This window comes from Stigmatopora argus, chromosome 10, assembly GCF_051989625.1.
Source record: "Stigmatopora argus isolate UIUO_Sarg chromosome 10, RoL_Sarg_1.0, whole genome shotgun sequence".
Taxonomy (NCBI): Eukaryota; Metazoa; Chordata; class Actinopteri; order Syngnathiformes; family Syngnathidae; genus Stigmatopora; species Stigmatopora argus.
This window is the reverse complement of record NC_135396.1, coordinates 16,430,077-16,449,232: the sequence shown is the minus strand read 5'-3', so window position 1 is coordinate 16,449,232 and position 19,156 is coordinate 16,430,077. Positions and strand designations below refer to the sequence as shown.

The 19,156-nt window shown below is 42.5% G+C and overlaps 1 protein-coding gene across 4 annotated transcripts in view; it reads right to left on the bottom strand.

Annotated features, from left to right (window-relative positions):
- cep164 (centrosomal protein 164) overlaps positions 1-19,156 on the bottom strand; it is a 61,361-nt gene that overhangs the window by 19,402 nt on the left and 22,803 nt on the right. For all 4 annotated transcript variants that reach the window (XM_077612026.1, XM_077612028.1, XM_077612027.1 and 1 more), the window contains 7 exons: positions 18,795-18,919; positions 18,077-18,682; positions 17,739-17,870; positions 8,299-8,482; positions 8,126-8,200; positions 7,893-8,015; positions 2,135-2,278 (listed from right to left, as the gene is read on the bottom strand). In XM_077612026.1, the coding sequence (XP_077468152.1) occupies positions 2,135-2,278; positions 7,893-8,015; positions 8,126-8,200; positions 8,299-8,482; positions 17,739-17,870; positions 18,077-18,682; positions 18,795-18,919 (1,389 nt within the window). The remainder of the gene's footprint in view (positions 1-2,134; positions 2,279-7,892; positions 8,016-8,125; positions 8,201-8,298; positions 8,483-17,738; positions 17,871-18,076; positions 18,683-18,794; positions 18,920-19,156) is intronic.

Sequence of the window (19,156 nt, the reverse complement as noted above, 5' to 3'; positions counted from 1 at the left end):
CACTCCACTTATTAATTTATTATTGTTCTTAGAACCTAATATCTTCAATAGCTCCCAAGCAATTTGACTTATTCACACCAAATTTACAGAAAAGATAGGTAATTACCGTCTGTTTAACAAACACCTTTCGTTTTTTAAATAACACATTCCATTTATTAATTTTTAATTTATTACTGTTATTAGCACCTAATATCTTCAATAGCTCCCAAGCAATTTGATGTATTGGAAAATTGAAAAGATAGGTATTTACCTTCTGTTTAAGGAAGACCTGTTGGTTTTTCAATAACACATTCAATAGCTCAAGAGAGCAGCAAGCTAACATATTTCTGGTCAGGCACACTCATCAATAATACTTGCAAATGCTCAAAGCTTGCCTGCCCGAACTACAATGTTGGCCATTGGATTGGATAACTTTATTCATCCCGTATTCGGGAAATTTCATTGTGACAGTAGCAGAGGGTGATTAGACAGAACAACAAAGCAAAAGCACAAAGCATATCAAAGTAAATGGGATCATTAAGAATCACCAAATCAAATCATTGAGACAGAAAAGCAGCAAAAACACAAAACAAGCAAAAGTGGACGGAGCTACCGCCACCGGCTGCCACTTGAACGGCGCCATTTCGGTTGAGGTAGCTAAAAAATCCAGATTTTTTTTTTTCAAAAAAAAATCCTAGGCCCCGCCCTGTCAAAGAGAGAACGGAATAATGGCGAAAAAGTTAGGTAAGAGAAAAATTTATTCAGAATGCAGGGTATTTAACCTGGAGTGGACAAACGATTATTTTTTTGTTCAATGCAAAGAAAAGGCTGTTTGTCTCATCTGTCAAGAGACGGTGGCGGTATTCAAAGAATACAATCTTTGCCGACACTATGAATCCCGTCACAAAGACAAGTACGATAGCTTGCAAGGCCAAATACGAGCAGACAAACTCAAACCGAAAAAGTGAACTACTATCGCAGCAGAATACATTTGTATGCCAAGCTCAACTGAACCAGGCATCCGTTCGGGCCAGCTTTCAAGTTGCTAAACTGATAGCAAGCAGCGGTAAGCCTTTCACTGACGGAGAGTTTGTTAAGAAATGTATGGATGCTGTTGCGGAGGTGTGTCCCGAGAAGAAAGATGCATTTAATGCCGTAAGTCTGTCGGCGAGTACAATGACCAGACGCGTTGAAGAAATCGGGAGTAATGTATATGCCCAGCTGCAGCAGAAGACGAAAGAATTTGACTTTTTTTCATTAGCACTGGATGAAAGCACGGACGTGCAAGACACAGCGCAACTGCTCATTTTTATTCGTGGAGTTAGCGCAAACTTTGAGATTTGCGAGGATCTGGCAGCCCTCCAAAGTCTCAAAGGGACTACAACGGGAGAGGATATTTTTGACAAAGTGTGCCAAACCATGGAGAAGTTGGACCTGGACTGGTCAAAGCTAGCTAGCATCACGACTGACGGGGCTCCTAGCATGGTGGGCGAAACTCGCGGTCTAATGGGACGCATGAACCGGGAGTTGGAAAAAAGGGGTCTCACCGCCCCGCTACGAGTCCACTGCCTAATTCACCAGCAAGCACTGTGCTGCAAAGTGTTGACGTGAGAGAGATTCTGCTGACAACTGAGCTGAACTTTCTGTTAAGATTGTGCATGGCACAACAGAAAGTTAATGTTCCATGGCTTCTTTTTCTATGAAGAACCCAGAGAGAGTTATTTAGTTATTATTTATTTCATAAATAGTGTTATTTATTTCCTGTTTTTTCTGTGAAGAACCCAGAGAGGGTTATTTAGTTATTATTTATTTCATTAATAGTGTTATTATTTGTTTCCTGACTTTTTTCTGTAAAGAACCTGGAAAGGGTTATTTGGTTATGTGTGGCTTTCTGGAAAACAATAAAAAAAATTAAGCTCCCCTACAATCGTCACACTTTTTCTGTTACAAACTGGCACTGGCCGCCGATCAGAGAAGGGAAAGGTTATGTGGCCCTCACAGGAAAAAGTTTGGGGACCCCTGGTCTACGCTGTCAATTGCAATGAAACATTATTTTGTTGCCTCTTTTTCATCAGTCTTATTGTAAAAATGTGAACCTTTTTCTTGACCAAATGACACAGGTTTCACGTTAATGTCTGCGTTTAACTTCTTTTACCCTGTGTGAATGTGTCAGCGCAGCCTTTTCTATCTCACTGTCAAGTTCCTTCTGTAGCTTTTCCAGCTGAAGCGCATGTGAGGCCTGAAGATGCTCTATGTCACGCTGGTGTGTCAAAAGCAAGCAGTCCCTCTGGATACTTTCCTGCAACACATTTAAATATATATAAAATCAAGAAGTGTTCCACCATGTTACTAAAGACATGAAAGAGTTAAAGTCTTTATTATGTGGACCGAGCACTCATTTAGCATATAAAGTGTGCAATGTTTTATTGGTTTGGTTCACAAAAAAGAGGCAGCAGTTGTGTTAGGTTTGGGTTCGTCTTGTTATTTCAGTGTTTGGTCAGTGTGCTTTGTTTTCCTACTTTTGTTTGTCCCTCCTGAGTTGCCGTTCCTCTTGTGCAGCTGCGCGTCATTGATAATTACTGTATTTTCACGACTATATGGAACACCGCATTTAAAGGCGCAGTGTCAGTAACGAGTGCTATTTCTGTATTTGACACACAGACGCACCGCATTTAAAGGCGCAGCAGGCATGGCAAAACATACACTAGCTTAAACATAAGGACACGCTAAAACATGTTTTTAAAAAGGCAACGGAAGCAAAACTGAGTTTGGTTGTACTTTATTTAGCCATTTTACAATGTACTCATGTTTTTTGATCAATCATCACCCACAAATCCATTAAAGTCCTCATTTTCTGTGTCCGAATTGAACAATTGTCCAAATGATTCATCAAAAACGCCGGGTTCCCTCTCTTCGTTGTCAGAGTCACTCACATTGCCATCTGGCTTGACAGAAATGATGCCGGCTTTGGCAAAAGCTCGAACAGTGCAAGCAGACAAATTCGTCCAAGCGGCCACAATCCATTCGCAAATAGTGGCATAACTAGCCCGGCGCTGCCTGCCACCCTTTGTAAAGCTGTGTTACCCTTCCCCGCCCCGTCTTACCGCCCTTGAACTTGAGGTGAAAAAGAAGAAGAACAACAGCGCAAGCAGACACGTTCGTCCAAGCGGCCACAATCCATTCGCAAATAGTGGCGTAACTAGCCCGGCGCTGCCGGCCACCCTTCGTAAAGCTGTGTTGATGCCGATGTCCAGCGGTTTTCAAGCATCTGTTGTTAGTGCATTTAACAGCAGTGCAAGCAGACACGTTCGTCCAAGCGGCCACAATCCATTCGCAAATAGTGGCGTAACTAGCCCGGCGCTGCCGGCCACCCTTCGTAAAGCTGTGTTGATGCCGATGTCCAGCGGTTTTCAAGCATCTGTTAGTGCCTTTAACAACAGTGCAAGCAGACACGTTTGTCCAAGCGGCTACTATCCATTCGCAAATAGTGGTGTAACTAGCCCGGCGCTGCCTGCCACCCTTCGTAAAGCTGGGTTCGGCAGCTATCATCCATTGTTGTTTGAACTGAGCTTCGTAAGCATGTGTATTTGTATTATTCATATTCATTTACAAACCAAACCAAAATTGTTTTGCAATAAACACATGCCCACACTATATACGGGTACCTTGTAGGGGCGTGCCTTTAGCTTCTGACCCCACCCACGTCCGCCTTCTCTCTATATAAGAAGCGTGTCGGCAAGAAGTGTTCTCAGTCAGGCTTTAGAGCTTACACACTGCGCTCCGCATTATATGGCGCCCTGTTTATTTTGGAGAAAATTTAAGACTTTTTAGTGCGCCTTATAGTCGTGAAAATACGGTAGTTCCTGTTTTGTCTATTTAAACCCCACTGATTATTTTGTCATTGTCGGATCGTCTGAATTATCATGCGATGTTTCCACTTATCCTTGCTCCATGTTCCAAGTTTCCTCGTTCCTCGCTTCCCCGTGTTTTGCCCCGTCAGGTTTGATTTTGTCATTAGTCTTTTGTTACTTTCTTTTCCTACCGGTTTAAGTTATTAAAGTTTAATTTGAGCACTACTTCCCTCGTCCTTGTCTGCTTTCCTGCAATTGGGTCCAACTTCACGTTTCCTCGCCACGACGTCGCCAAGGACGTGACAAGTTGTGGCAGGACATCTCAGATAGAAAAACCCAAAGTTCACTACATGTTGGGGCGAACCCAAGTTCAGTCTGGATTGTTAGTAGATGTCAGTGTAATAAGTCAATTTTTTTCGCATTTTCTTTTCTGAATTTGAGGCAGATCTTGATGCCTTTCGCCCTGAAACAGACTGAGAATACCTGAAATTCCCAAGTCCTCAAGACAGACAAAGAATATGCATTGGCATGTTAATAACAATTATTGTGGTAAAAAGTGACCTTCCATACATGATATTGTGTGACCTTGTCGGAATTTGTCATCTACGAGTCATGCCTACTTAAAATCGCATGTGATTAGTTGATTCTCGTGTCAGTCTCAACGCCAATACAGTGGTACCTCTACATACGAGCTTACTTGGTTCCGGGACTGAGCTCGTATGTCGATCTTTTCGTAACTCGAGCGAACGTTTCCCATTGAAATGAACTAAAAACTAATTAATTTGTTCCAACCCTCTGAAAAAAACTCCAAAAACAGGATATTGGATTGGAATTTTTTTTTTATTTCTTCTAATTCGCCATCTATTACAAAGTAACACATAACGAGTGGTTTAATAGTAATAAAATGTGTTTAATAGAAATAAAATTAGACGCATTTCGCGGAGGATACACAGACGGACATAGTAGCAGGCGGGGGGGCGGGGGTTCGGGTGGACTTTATCCACGGCAACACACTCGTAACCCAACAAACAAATTTAAATTAACTTGGATTACTATATACAGACACACTCAAACATATGTTTAATGTAACTTTACCCAAAACTGAACTTTTTTTTACCTTCTCCTGGCCGGGTTAGCTGTTTGCCACGCCTCCACCCTCACGTTCGCTATCGATGGGCTGTTTGCTGTTGCAACTCCCTCGTGTAATGTCTCTGGTCGCAACTCCCTCGTGTAATGCCTCTGGTCGCAACTCCCTCTATATTTCAGCAACACGCTTATTTATTTATATATTTATTCATGTATTTATTTATTAACCTACTTATTACCTATCTATATATGTGTAAAATGCCTTTCCTATTTCTGCATCCTCACCCCCTTGCTACTGTGACAACGAAATTCTCCCTCGTGTAATGTCTCTGGTTGTAACTCCCTCGTGTAATGTCTCTGGTCGCAACTCCCTATTTGTTATGTCTCTGCATTTTTTCAGTATTTTTCCCCCTTAGCCTGTTAGCTCCCGTTGGCGGAGCGATCGCTAATTCAAGACTACTTCTCGTTGGCAAGTGGTCGTGCGTTATCCTATTGTGAGGACATTTGTGTGCATCATTTTCGGAATATTTTGAAGGGAATACAAACTCAAACAACCCTCGATATTGACTGAAAGTCAGTGTGGAGGCGGGGCAAACAGAGCCAACCCGGCCGGGAGACTTGTATAAAAATGTAAAACAAAATTAACCGGTGCAAAAAGTCTCCCCGCTCGCCCCCCGCAGGCCCCCTCTATGTGCCTCTCTCTCTACCCACCGCAAAATCCGTCTAATTTTAGTTCTATTAAACACATTTTAGTAATATTAAACCACTAGTTATGTTACTTTGTTAATAGATGGCAAATTAGAAGAAATAAAACATTTTTTCCAATCCAATATCCTGTTTTGGGTGTTTTTTCAGAGGGTTGGAACAAATTAATTTGTTTTTAGTTCATTTCAATGGGAAACGTTTGTTCGAGTTACGAAAATATCGACATACGAACTCAGTCCCGGAACGAATTAAGCTCTTATCTGGAGGTACCACTGTATTGGATTGTAAAAACATTTTTATTTGTTCTAATTCGGCATCTATTAACAAAGTACCAAATAACTAGTTGTCTAATATTACTAAAATGTGTTTAATAGTACAGACGCTCCCCTACTTACGAACATACGACTTACGAACAACGGTACATACGAACATGTCTGCAAATTGCGTTTATGTCGAAAAATGTTCATACGTTTGATTTTGTATTTTTTTCCGAGTAGTGCTTCTTTCCGCCGCTAAACCGACGCCTGGCGCTGTGAGTTCAGCTCACCCAGCATCTACCTTCTTCTGTCCAGTTTGTTGCAATGCGGAAGTGCGTGAACTTATCTCCAGTGCGCAAAGAACCTTTTTCATTTGTATCATTAAATATGTCGTGCATCCATTATTGAATATGGTTGGTAAAAAGCGAAAGGCTTCTATTGAGGGAGTTGCAAGGAAGAGGCAAGCCATTTCATTTGAAACGAGTGGCAATAATAACGAAGCTTGATGCGCGTGAGAGTGGTGAGCGTTGCACATATACAACTTGAATCGTTCGACCGTCAGAACCATTTATCAACAGAAAGATCGAGCAGCAGGACCCAAGTATTGAAAGTTGCACAAAGTTTGCAAATCAATTGAATGATGCCACACAGTGCTACCGCATCATTTATGATGAAAAAAAGAAGAAAACTGTGCAATCGTCGTTAGATCGCTCCTTTCGGCCAGTTTCTAATACATAAATCTCTCTCTCTCTATACAGTACTGTACATATTCTCTCCATTTTATTAAATGTTTTTTTTCAGTACAAACCAATGCGTGTTACTTATACAAGCCTTAAACATACAAATGCACTTATATAAACCTTCAATATACTTATATAGGCCTTAAACATAAATTATAATACAAAATATAGCACTGAATCAACTTATAAACAAATTCAACTTATGAATAATCGCTCGGAACCTAACTCGTTCGTAAGTAGGGGAGCGTCTGTACTAAAATTATACGGATTTCGCAGGGGGGAGAGAGAGACAGACAGAGAGAGAGGGAGGGAGACTTTTTGCACGGCAACGCACTCGTAATATAACATAAGCAAATTTAAATGAACTTGGATTACGATGCAGACACACTCAAAAATAAGTTTGATCTAACCTTACATTAAACTTAATTCTAATTTTGTTTGAAATTTTGATACCTTTCTTCCTTCTCCTGGGTTGGCTCTATTTGCCCCGCCTCCACCTTGACTTTCAGATGCATCCTATCAAGGGTTGTTTGCTTTTGTATTCCCTTCAAAATATTCCGAAAATGATTCACACAAATAGGATAACGCACAACCACTTGCCAACGAGAAGTAGTATATACGCCATTCGCACTGACTAACGGGAAAAAAAAACACTGAAAAAATGCAATGCTCCGCCCAGTGCTCGCAGAGACATTACACGAGGGAGTTGCGACCACAGAGACATTACACGAGAGAGTTGCGGGGAGAGAGACAGTGCCCATGATACTCTTATGAGCAGCCTCTCGCGTCCGCTGTCAAAATTTGTCTCGTATCTCAAGATAAATATTTGCTCAAAATTTTACTCGTATGTCGAGGTACCACTGTACTGCGCTTGGCCTTCGCTCAGGTTTGTGCATTCCTAACCAATAAATGAGCAAGCTGGTGTTGTTAGAGGTTTCAGAGATAGTATGTCATTTATATATGCAGAAGTAAACAAGGCAATAAGAATGACTATCATTTAGAAGAGGAAGTGTATTTAGTATACAGTTAATAAATTATTGGTATTGTTGGAATTATTATTGGTCCAGAATATTTTAGTCCTTCTCTGAAAATGTAGAAGGCCCTGTGTTTTCCGCACTGGTAAAAACCCTTAAATACTGCATTTGTTGCTAGACAAACACGCAGACATATTCTTGTGAGTTATGGATATATAGATTCATACTTGCTAATACTATTGATTATTTTAGATTAAATTATTTCTCGGCACAACGAGAACAGATACTGTATAACCTTACCTTCTCACGTTGCTTTTCTCGGATTGTGTTCAGCTCTCTCCTGTGTTCCTCCCTCAACTGTTCCAGCCTTTTATCATGGTCACGCTGAACTTCCTCCCGCACTTCCAGGAGCAAATCAGACAGCTGCAGAGGTTAAGTATGGCTTAGTTTATAAGATTTATTCATAAAGATTTATTTCATAAAATGTATATTTCTTTTTTTTCAACTGGATGAAATAAATATGTTTGGCTAACCTCTCTGCCGTATTGCTTTAGTTGCTGTTCAGGACGTATGCCAATCAGTGATTGCCTTCTCTCTGTGCTCATTACCTTTACACACAATATAAATAATGATCATAACATTATTTGTTGTTCACATGCTCATTGCTGATTTTTTTTATAACCCCTCCAAAATTGTCACCAACTACCTCCTGGTTAAACAAGTGTGCTCTATCCTGTTGAAATTTCTTTTTCTGTAAATGCAGTTTTTCTTCCGACTCAGCCTTCATTCGCTCAATTTCCAGCCTATTCTGAGTGTTGTTCCGCTCCGCTGCCTTTTTTTCTTCTTCAAATGTGCTATGTAATTCTTTCAGCTTGGTTTCATTCTCCTCCCTGAAAATGGGGAAAAAAGAATACAATAATAATGTATCTGACAAGTCCTGTGTGCGTGTGTGTGTACAGTAGTCCCTCGAATATCATAAATAATGTAGACCATACATAATCGAAAAAACGTGAATTAGGATCACCCCTATTATTACTACATACCATACAATGTTTTCGCGCCTATACAAAATTCCAAGTACACGAGTACAATTATCAAGAAGTGATTTTGTTAAATATCACAGTTATAGGCGGCGGCCCGGTGGCACGAGTGGTTAGCGCGTCGGCCACACAGTGGTAGACATGGGATAAAATCCAGGTCGGTCTACCTGTGTGGAGTTTGCATGTTCTCCCCGGTCCTGAGTGGGTTTTCTCCGGCTACTCCGGTTTCCCCCCAAATTCCAAAGACATGCATGGTAGGCTGATTGGACACTCTAAATTGCCCCTAGGTATGAGTGTGAGAGTGAACGGTTGTCCGTCTCCTCGTGCCCTGCGATTGGCTGGCCACCAATTCAGGGTGTCCCCCGCCTCTGGGATGAAGTCAGCACGCCCCGCGACCCACAATACGGAGACAAACATTGCATGCATGTCTTATTCCCAGTCATCTGTACTGCAGAGCTAAAAATCGATAAAAACACTCAATTTTGGATCGAAACTGGAGAGGCTTTGTCGCCCAAGCAGGTGGGACCGGCGAAGGCGAGACCCTCTGCTTGTTATGTACAAAAGGACGCCACATTCATTTATGCTGAAATGGCGTGCTTCGCCTTAAACAAATCAAGGAACGTCAATATTTAGGAGGCATTTTCAACGTCGACTCAAAAAAATACTTTCAAAACAGGTGATGTGCGCGCTGCAAATTTCACTCACAACAAAAAAAGAAATGACAAGACGTCGTGCATCTCAGCCCTTTACAATATTCAGTGCATCATTCTTCTGCGGTGAAGTATTGCTTCTTCTTCAGCGCTGAGTGCCACGCAATTCAAGGGAGCTGACTTCTGCCATTTTTTTTATCCCGTCTTCCTGTTTGAGCGTAGATTTTGACATTTTTATGAACTTTTTTTATATTTGAGATAAAAAATACACGATGTACCGAAGCCACGAAGTGGTGAAAGATCACTGTGTGTATTATATGTATTCATCATCATAGGTGCCGTTCAAAGCGGCTGCTTGTTGCAGTAGCTCCCTAAACCCTCACTGGTATTCTGTATTTTTACAGCTTTTTAGAGCTTTTTTATCCTTTATTTTTACGTTTTATTGTCTCTTAAGACTTTACTTGTTACTTTACTTTATATATTATATTCCATACTTTAATGTTTTAAAACTTTACTTTCAAGACTCTACTCCAAGACTCAAGTTGTGCGAGAGACAGTCTTTGATGTATTAAGTTTAGTTTATCTTTGCAAATTCTGGACATTACATTTTTGACCCACTCAGCCATGCTGACGCTGTTTTACACAAAGGATCAGCTGTTAGCGCTACGCAACACCTGGATTCCCCTGGACCTGGACCTCCCCGCTGAGTTAAAGAGGAAGAGAAGAGGATGCAAAGCTGGACGGAAATGTCAGGAGAGAAAGCGACGCTTCAGACCCAGCATTCCATCTATTATTATGGGGAACGTAAGATCTCTCCCTAATAAGATGGAAGAGCTAACGGGGCTTACCAAACAACAACGACAATATCGGAGAACCTGCAGTATGTGCTTCACGGAGACCTGGTTGAATGAACTAATTCCGGACTCTCTCGTCTCCTTGGATGGCTTTCAGCTGGTGAGGGCAGACAGAAATGCTGAGGAGAGCGGTAGGAAGAAAGGTGGGGGACTAGCTGTTTTTATTGATAGTAGATGGTGCAGCCCCGGGCATATTACTGTGAGGGAGCAACTTTGCACTCGAGATATCGAGCTAGTAGCTGTTAGCATCAGGCGGTTTTACATCCCCCGGGAGTTCTTGCACGTTATCGTAAAAACTGCGTATATACCTCCCTCGGCCGATGCGGCAGTCGCTCGCGAGCTGCTCCACGCTGCCGTGTCCCGGCTGCAGACGTCACACCCCCAGTCTCTCCTTCTTATCGCTGGTGATTTTAACCATGCTCCCTTGCCTTTACTCTCCCCACCTTCACTCAGTATGTGAAGTGCCACACCAGGGAACAAAAAACTCTGGACCTGCTGTATGCCAACACAAAGGAGGCATACAGCTCAGTCCCCCTCCCCCACTGGGCCGCTCAGACCACAACCTGGTCCATCTGATCCCCACCTACAACCCTATGGTGAGGAAAATAAAACCTACCACGAGGATCACACGAAGATGGTACTGAGGGAATGTTTTGAGACCACTGACTGGGAGGTGCTGTGCAATTCACATGGGAAAGACATTGACAGCTTGATCCACTGCATCACAGATTATATTAACTTCTGTGTTGAGAACATTATACGCTCTAAGAAGGTCCGTTTTTCCTCCAACAATAAGCTATGGGTCACCAGGGATCTAAGGGCCCTCCTGAACAAGAAGAAGAGGGCTTTTAGGTCTGGGGAAAAAGAGAGTCTGAAAATGGTCCAGAAGGAGCTGAAGAGAGAGATAAGGAAGGGAAAGACCATCTACAGGAGGAAGCTGGAGAACCAACTCCAGAGAGGCAACACCAAAGAGGTCTGGAGGAGCTTAAGGACCATTTTGGGCCATGGAGGCAACAGTGAGAGAGACCCGGAGTCAGGGAGTGGGCCAATGAACTGAATCAGTTCTTTAACAGATTCAGTCCTGCCCCCACTCCCCTGACCCCCAAGACCAGAAGCAACTCTCCCCCCTCATTCTTCTTCTCTTCCTCCCCCTCTTCCACCGGTCTCTGCATTACTGTCGATCAGGTGATAAAACAGCTAAAGAAGATAGAGGCAAGGAAGGGTACCGGTCCAGAAGGCCTCAGCTCTAGACTACTGGGTGTGCGGATCAGCTTGGCAAAGTGATTCTGCATATTTTCAACCTCAGTCTCAGTCTGCAGAAGGTCCCCACCTTGTGGAAAACTTCCTGTGTGGTCCCAGTTCCAAAGACTGCGAACCCCAGGGAGCCAAACCACTTGAGGCCGGTAGCATTAACCTCTCACCTGATCAAGAGAGGATCATCCTCAATCACCTCACCCCCCTGGTGAGCTGGGCCCGCTGCAGTTCGCCTATCGTCCAGGCATTGGTGTGGAAGATGCTACCACCTACCTGATGCACAGGTCTCTTTCACACCTGGAGAACACGGGGAGCACGGCGAGAATGATGTGTTTTGACCTCTCCAGTGCGTTCAACACCATTCAGCCGGTCCTACTGACAGGGAAACTGGAAGAGGCTGGAGTAAGGAACCACCTAGCCGCATGGATCATCGACTTCCTCACGGACAGACCACAATATGTGAGACTCCAAGACTGTACGTCTGATGTGGTAGCTTGCAGAACGAGGACCCCACAAGGCACAGTGCTCTCCCCACTCCTCTTCTCCCTCTACACATCAGACTTCAAACATAATACAGACACCTGCCACCTCCGGAAGTTCTCTGACGACACCGCTATTGTTGGACAAGTGACGGACGGGAATGACCTGGAGTACAGGGGAGTCATCACAGCCTTTGTTGACTGGTGTAGGCAAAACCACCTCTACATCAACACCAGTAAGACAAAGGAAATGGTCATCGACTTTCGGAGGAATCCTCAACAGACCACTCAGGTGAACATCCTGGGTACAGACATTGAAATCGTGGAGAATTTGAAGTACCTGGGTGTTCACTTCAACAACAAACTAGACTGGTCCACAAACATACATGCCCTGTACAAGAGGGGCCAGAGCCGCCTCTACCTACTGAGGAGTCTAAGGTCCTTTGGAGTGTGCAGGACACTGCTGAGGACTTTCTACGACACTGTGGTGGCATCTACACTGTTTTATGCAGTGCTGTTGGGGATGCGGGAGCACGGAGAGGGACAGGAACAGGCTGAATAAGCTGGTCAGGAAGGCCAGCTCTGTTCTGGGCTGTCCTTTGGACTCTGTGGAGGAAGTGGGAGAGCGGAGGATGCTGACCAGGATGATGTCCATCATGGACAGCACCTCCCACCCCCTGCATGAGTCTGTGGAGTCTCTCCGAAGCTCTTCCAGCAATAGACTGCTGCACCCTTATTGTAGGAAGGAGCGCTTCCGCAGATCCTTCCTCCCATCAGCTGGCAGGCTCTTTAACAAAAAAATGGCTGTGTTAAGACCTACCGTATGCATGCATGTACATCTATATGTATGTATATGTGTGCTTATATATATGTATATGTACAGACGCTCCCCTACTTACGAACGAGTTAGGTACTGAGCGATTGTTCATAAGTTGAATTTGTTTGTAAGTTGATTCAGTGCTAGATTTTGTATTATAATTTATGTTTAAGGCCTATATAAGTATATTGAAGGTTTATACAAGTGCATTTGTATGTTTAAGGCTTGTATAAGTAACACGCATTGGTTTGTACTAAAAAAACATTTAATAAAATGGAGAGAATATGTACAGTACTGTATATATAGAGAGAGAGATTTATGTATTAGAAACTGGCCGAAAGAAGCGATCTAACGACGATTGCACAGTTTTCTTCCTTTTTTTCATCATAAATGATGCGGTAGCACTGTATGGCATCATTAAATTGATTTGCAAACTTTGTGCAACGTTCAATATTTGGGTCCTGCTGCTCGATCTTTCTGTTTATAAATGGTACTGACAGTCGAACGATTCAAGTTGTATGCCCGTGCAACGCTCACCACTCTCACGTGCATCAAGCTTCGATATTATTGCCACTCGTTTCAAATGAAATGGCTTGCCTCTTCCTTGCACCTCCCTCACTAGAAGCCTTTCACTTTTCACCAACCATATTGAATAATGGCTGCACGAGATATTTCATGATAAAAATGAAAAAGGTTCTTTGCGCACTGGAGATACGTCACGCACTTACGCAACTTACGCACTGCAACGAACTGGGCAGAGGAAGGTGGATGCTGGATGAGCGGAGCGCTCACAGCGCCAGGCGTCGGTATTAGCGGCGGAAAGAAGCACTACTCGGAAAAAGGCGCGCAATACAAAATCAAACTTACGAAAATTTTTCGACATAAACGCAATTTGCAGACATGTTCGAATGTACCGTTGTTCGTAAGTCGTATGTTCGTAGGTAGGGGAGCGTCTGTGTGTGTGCGTGCGTGCATATATATATATATATATATATATATATATATATATATATATATATATATATATATATATATATATATATTTCAGCAACACGCTTATTTATGTATTTATTTATTAACCCACTTATTACCTATCTATTTATGTCTAAAATGCCTTTCCTATTTCTGCATCCTCACCCCCTTGCTACTGTGACAACGAAATTTCCCGAATTCGGGATGAATAAAGTTATCCAATCCAATCCAATCGTATTATATTGGAGTGCATTCCTTCCAAAGAGGCACTGTGGTAGACTTAGCCGCTTCCTGATGAATGAATTGGCTTTTCCTTCCATCTTGCTTACAGTGGATGAGGAGATCTTGCTCATTTTCAAGGGCCACATTACCCTTCTGTAGAGTATGAACTGGTAGCACCAGACCTTGAACTTTCCCGGTAGTTGGCTCTGGTCAATCCTCACTAAGTTGTCTCATGATGGTGCGCTCCATCTGTGTATCAGTCAGCTCTGCGGTGAACTGCCGCCCTAGACTTTTGATGGGTTGCTCATAGAGGAGGGGGATTCTTTCTCCCCCGACAATAAAGGTGGTCATGTCGTTTCTGACTCCTCTTCTGAGTAACAGACTATGAGATTTGGAGGGTTTGACCTTCATCCTGGTCCATGACGTCAACTCGTCAATCCTCTTCAGCAGTCGAGATGTGCAAGCTGCTGTCTGAAGGAGGCTGGTGACGTTGTGCATGTAGCTCCTCAATGGGTGTACCTCTGGCCAGATGTTAATTTGATTCCTCCAACCATTTGTCTTGCTCCAATGAGGATTACCTCAAAGACTCCCACAAAGAGGATTGGAGATATGGCGCACCCCATTGCAATTCCCACTTCTAGCTGTTGCCACCCGGTGGTAAATTCCTGGAGGGCAAAGCACATCTGCAGGTTACTGAAGTACATTGCTACCAGTTTCTTGATGCACAGAGGCATATGGAAGAACTACAAGGCGTAACTGATCAGCAGGTATGGGACAGATCCATACGCATTGGCGAGGTCGAGCCAAATGATGTGGAGGTCTGTCTTCACCCGCTTGGCTTTCTGGGTCTGTCCCAGATCATGGCAGAATGCTCTACGCACCCTGGAAAGCCTGGGTTTCCTGCTTTTGGGCAGTTTGTATCGAAGTAGCCATTCTCTAGAACAAGTGTGTCAAACTCGGGTTGGTTCGAGGGCCACATTAACGTCAACTTGATTTCATGTCGGCCGGACCGATTTAGATTTTATAAAATGCTTTTTGAACTAAAAACAAAAAATGGATTAAAAAAATTTCAATTATTGACGTAAAAAGGGGAAAATCAGTAAATATAATATAAATCTATAATCTTCATTTGAATTTGATCCTAAAACAGAAAGTCGGCAATCATGATTTTCTTTCTCGGGCCACACACAAAATGATCCGTTGTTGTCTAGCGAGTCTAAGCGAGGGGTGCGCTCTCAAAAACTTGGTGCTGAACATCTCCAAAACCATGAAACTCATCCTGGTCTTAAGACGGAACAAGCCCACTCTGCTCTGCTGACCTCACTTGGACTGCTTATTTATGTATATCTTATTTATTATTTAGTGATTATTTATTTATAATTACTATATAATATATAGTAAACAACAAACAAGCAAACACATAGATAATCAATATATATTATATATTGATTATCTATATGTGTTTGCTTGTTTGTTGTTGCGTCCATAGAAACAGCGAGTGGTGCGACTTGGCTCTGAACGTCTCCAAAGCCATGGAACTCATCCTGGACTTCACACGGAACAAGACCGCTCCGCTCTGCAGACCTCACTTGGACTACTTATTCATTCATTTCTTATTTATTTGTCTGTTTGTTGGTATTTGTGCAGTACGTGGTGAAAGCTTTATATCTCATACTTGTATAATTACAATACAGCGGTGCCTTGAGATACGAGCTTAATGTGTTCCGGGACTGAGCTTGTATGTCGATTTACCGCATCTCAAATCAACGTTTCCCATAGAAAAGAACTAAAAACAAATTAATTTGTTTCAACCCTCTGAAAAAACACCAAAAAAACAGGATATGGGAATGGAAAAACATTTTCATTTGTTCTAATTCGCCGTCTATTAACAGAGTAACAAATAACTAGTGGTTATGTTTAATAGTACATACTAAAATTAGACGGATTTCGCGGAGGGGAGATAGAGAGGGACAGAGAGAGAGAGAGAAAGAGACAAGACTTTTTGCATGCCAATGCGCTCGTAACATAACAAACAAATTTAAATCAACTTGGATTACGATACAGACACTCAAAAATAAGTTTAATCTAACTTTGCACTAAACTTAATTCTAATTTTGTTTTAAATTTTTATAACTTTCTTCTCCCGGGTTGTTTCTATTTGCCCCGCTTACACCCTGACTTTCAGCTGCAGTTTTTAAAAGGAACCTATCAAGGGCAGTTTGCATTTGTCCTCCCTTCAAAATATTCCGAAAATGATGCACACAAATGTCCTTAGAATAGGATAGATAACGCACGACCACTTACCAACGGGAAGTAGTATACTCATCTCGTATTGGCGAGCAAGCCCTGCAACGTGTACACCATTCTGCACTGACTAACGGGGGAAAAAAACTGAAAGAATGCAACGCTCCGCCCAGTGCTCGTAGAGACATTCACACGTGGCTGGTGGGGGGAGAAAGACAGCAGTCTCTCGCGTCGGCTGTATGCTCGTATATCAAAATTTGTCTCGTATCACAAGGTAAATATTTGCTAGAAATTTTACTTTTATCTCAAATTGCTCGTATGTCGGGGCACTCATGTGTCAAGGTATCCCTGGAAAAGCATTCAATTCAATTCAATAAAATTCAAATACCACGTATGCGATGATTTTTCTTAAGAATTTCCCTTCAAAGGCACACATTTGTACTCTATTAAAACCATGAGTATGGGGGTGATAATTGTGAATCAGGGGGCGGGGCATCTTATACGTGAGAAATTGTAAAATTCAACAATTTTAAGGCATTTTAAGAGTGCGGCTTATATGCGAGAAAATACGGTAATCATAGGGTTGATCCTACTACTTCATGGTTTTTCGATTATCGCAGCCATGTCAGCCATGTTTTTTCTCTTTTTTTCAAAGATGGCGCCGTCAGGCGGCAGCCGGTGCAGTAGCTCTGTCCACTCATTTGTTTTTCGTGTTTAAACAGCCTTTCTATCTTTTTTATTACATTTTAATATTTCTTAATACATTCCTTATTACTTTACTTTGCACTTTATACTTTAATGTTTTTACAACTTTCTTTGTTCTGTTAGCCTGGCCTCTTTCTGCTACTTCTTTTTTGGAACCATTCAGCCATGCCTACGTTGTCATACACATGGGATTAGCTGTGAACAATACGCAGCAGAAGGAGCAACACCTCAATGCCGCTGGAAATCCGGACCCGGACAAAAGTGCCGGGAGAAGAAGCGACGCTTCAGTCCAACCATTCCATCTATATTATGCGGAAAGTGAGATCCCTCCCCGATAAGATGGAAGAGCTGTCGGCGCTTACCAGGCCGGAAGCGGAGTCGAGGAGTTGTACTCTGCTACTGTTGATTCTTCAGCTCCAGACTACGGAGGGACTGTGCGGATAAGCTTGGAAGAGTGACTCTGCATAATTTCAACCTCGGTCACAGTCTGCAGAAGTTCCCCATCTTGTGGAAGACTTCCTGTGTGTGGTTCCAGTTCTATCCAACTGCACAGCGTCTTTTCTTGTGTCTGTATCCGTTTTTGCTACTGCAACCAAGATGGCGCCGCTCAAGTGGCAGCCGGTAGCATTAGCTCCGTCCACTCTTGCTCGTTTTGTGTTTTTGCTGCTTTTGTGTCTTTTTTTATTGCATTTTGGTATTTAGTTTTTTTACCTAGGTCTACAATGTCTTGTGTGTTGTGTCTGTCTTGCTACTGCAACCAAGAAATATCCCGAACACAGGATGAAATAAAGTTCTAACCTAAAACATCTCCGCGATATTCGTAGCATTACTGTACCAGATTTCAATGCCCATATTGATTTGTAGTGTAATACCCCCTATTGCTCCCATGCACCACTTAATTATTCTGACCTGAGCTCACGTAGCTGCCATTCTCTATCTTTCAGAGCAGACTCCTTCAGTGCCTCCAGCATCTCGTCAGACTCCTTTTTCAACCTGACCTCCTCTTCTTGCCTCTCGGACAGGATATGTTGTTTAAGATTCCTGACAAGGTAGAGATACATGTTTTGACTTCGCAGCCGCAATTGCTGGTAATAACTGTCCAATTCATTTTGACTGAAAAAGCTGCAGATGATCATTCACTACGAGCCCCTCCCCGTCAAAATGGATTGGGGTCAGATCACCGTCATTATCAACAGAAGCACATGTTAAAAAGAAATCTTGAGCAAATTGACCATATTTACACCTACCTCAGTTTTTCCTCGCTTTCTTCTGTCAGCTTCTTTTCCTCCTGTTCTTTGTTTTTCAACTCCTCTTGAAGGAGACACTTTCTCCTCTCCATCTCCTGCTTTAATCGCTCTTTCTCTGCCTCCTCCTCCATCTTCAGCTCCTCCTTCAGGAAAGATATGCGCTTTTCCTTCTCCCTTTTTAAAAATTCCTTCTCCTCTTCTTCCTCTCTCGTTATTGCCTGCCGCAGATGATACAATCTATCGTTCTTATCCATTACTTGCTCTTTTCTCTCCTCCACTTCCTGAACTGCATCCCCACTTTTTTTGTCTTCCTTCCGACTCCTCTCTTTAAAATGATTTTCTTTTTCAGATTTTTTCAACTCATATTCATCTTCTTTCTTTTCTTTCTGATCATTTTTCAAGATTCCAAAGTTTGATTCTCTCTCTAATGTTTCTGCTTCATTGATTAAAGTATTCGAAATTCGAGACAGTCGACCTCTGGATGTTTCAGGCCTGGATGGATTCAAAGCTGAGCTGATACCAGCTGCTGTTTGTTTGTTCCAAACACTTGAATGGTGGAGAACGAGCCGGTCTATCTTTTTCAGTTCGACCGGAGACTGCAAATGCCTTTGGGGGAAATAAATTTTAAATATGAATTCTGCGTAACGATATGCCTCCTATATGAATGTTGATGTTTTTTGTCACTTTATTCTGAGAACATCAAATGTGAGACACTAACCTCATGGCACTCTCTCTCTTCAGACACATTTCCACCTTCTCTTCCAGACCTTCTCTCTCATCATTGTCCCCCAAAGGACTCACAGAACTAGAGAGAATATTAAGTTCCAAAACCTTATCAGACATCTTCATGAGACAAAAAACAAAACAAAGAAAATGGTTGATTACAAGGTGCAAGTTGCTCCAGAACCATTGCACCTGCTACTATCATGGCATGTGCACTCACTTACAGTTTAAAAATGAAAGCAATGAAACGAAAGATGGTCTGGATTTGAACGACCCAAATTAGTTTGCTGCTCAAAATATTGTTGGTATTGATAATCAATCTGATGGTTATTCTACAAATGTATAGTTCTTGGATTT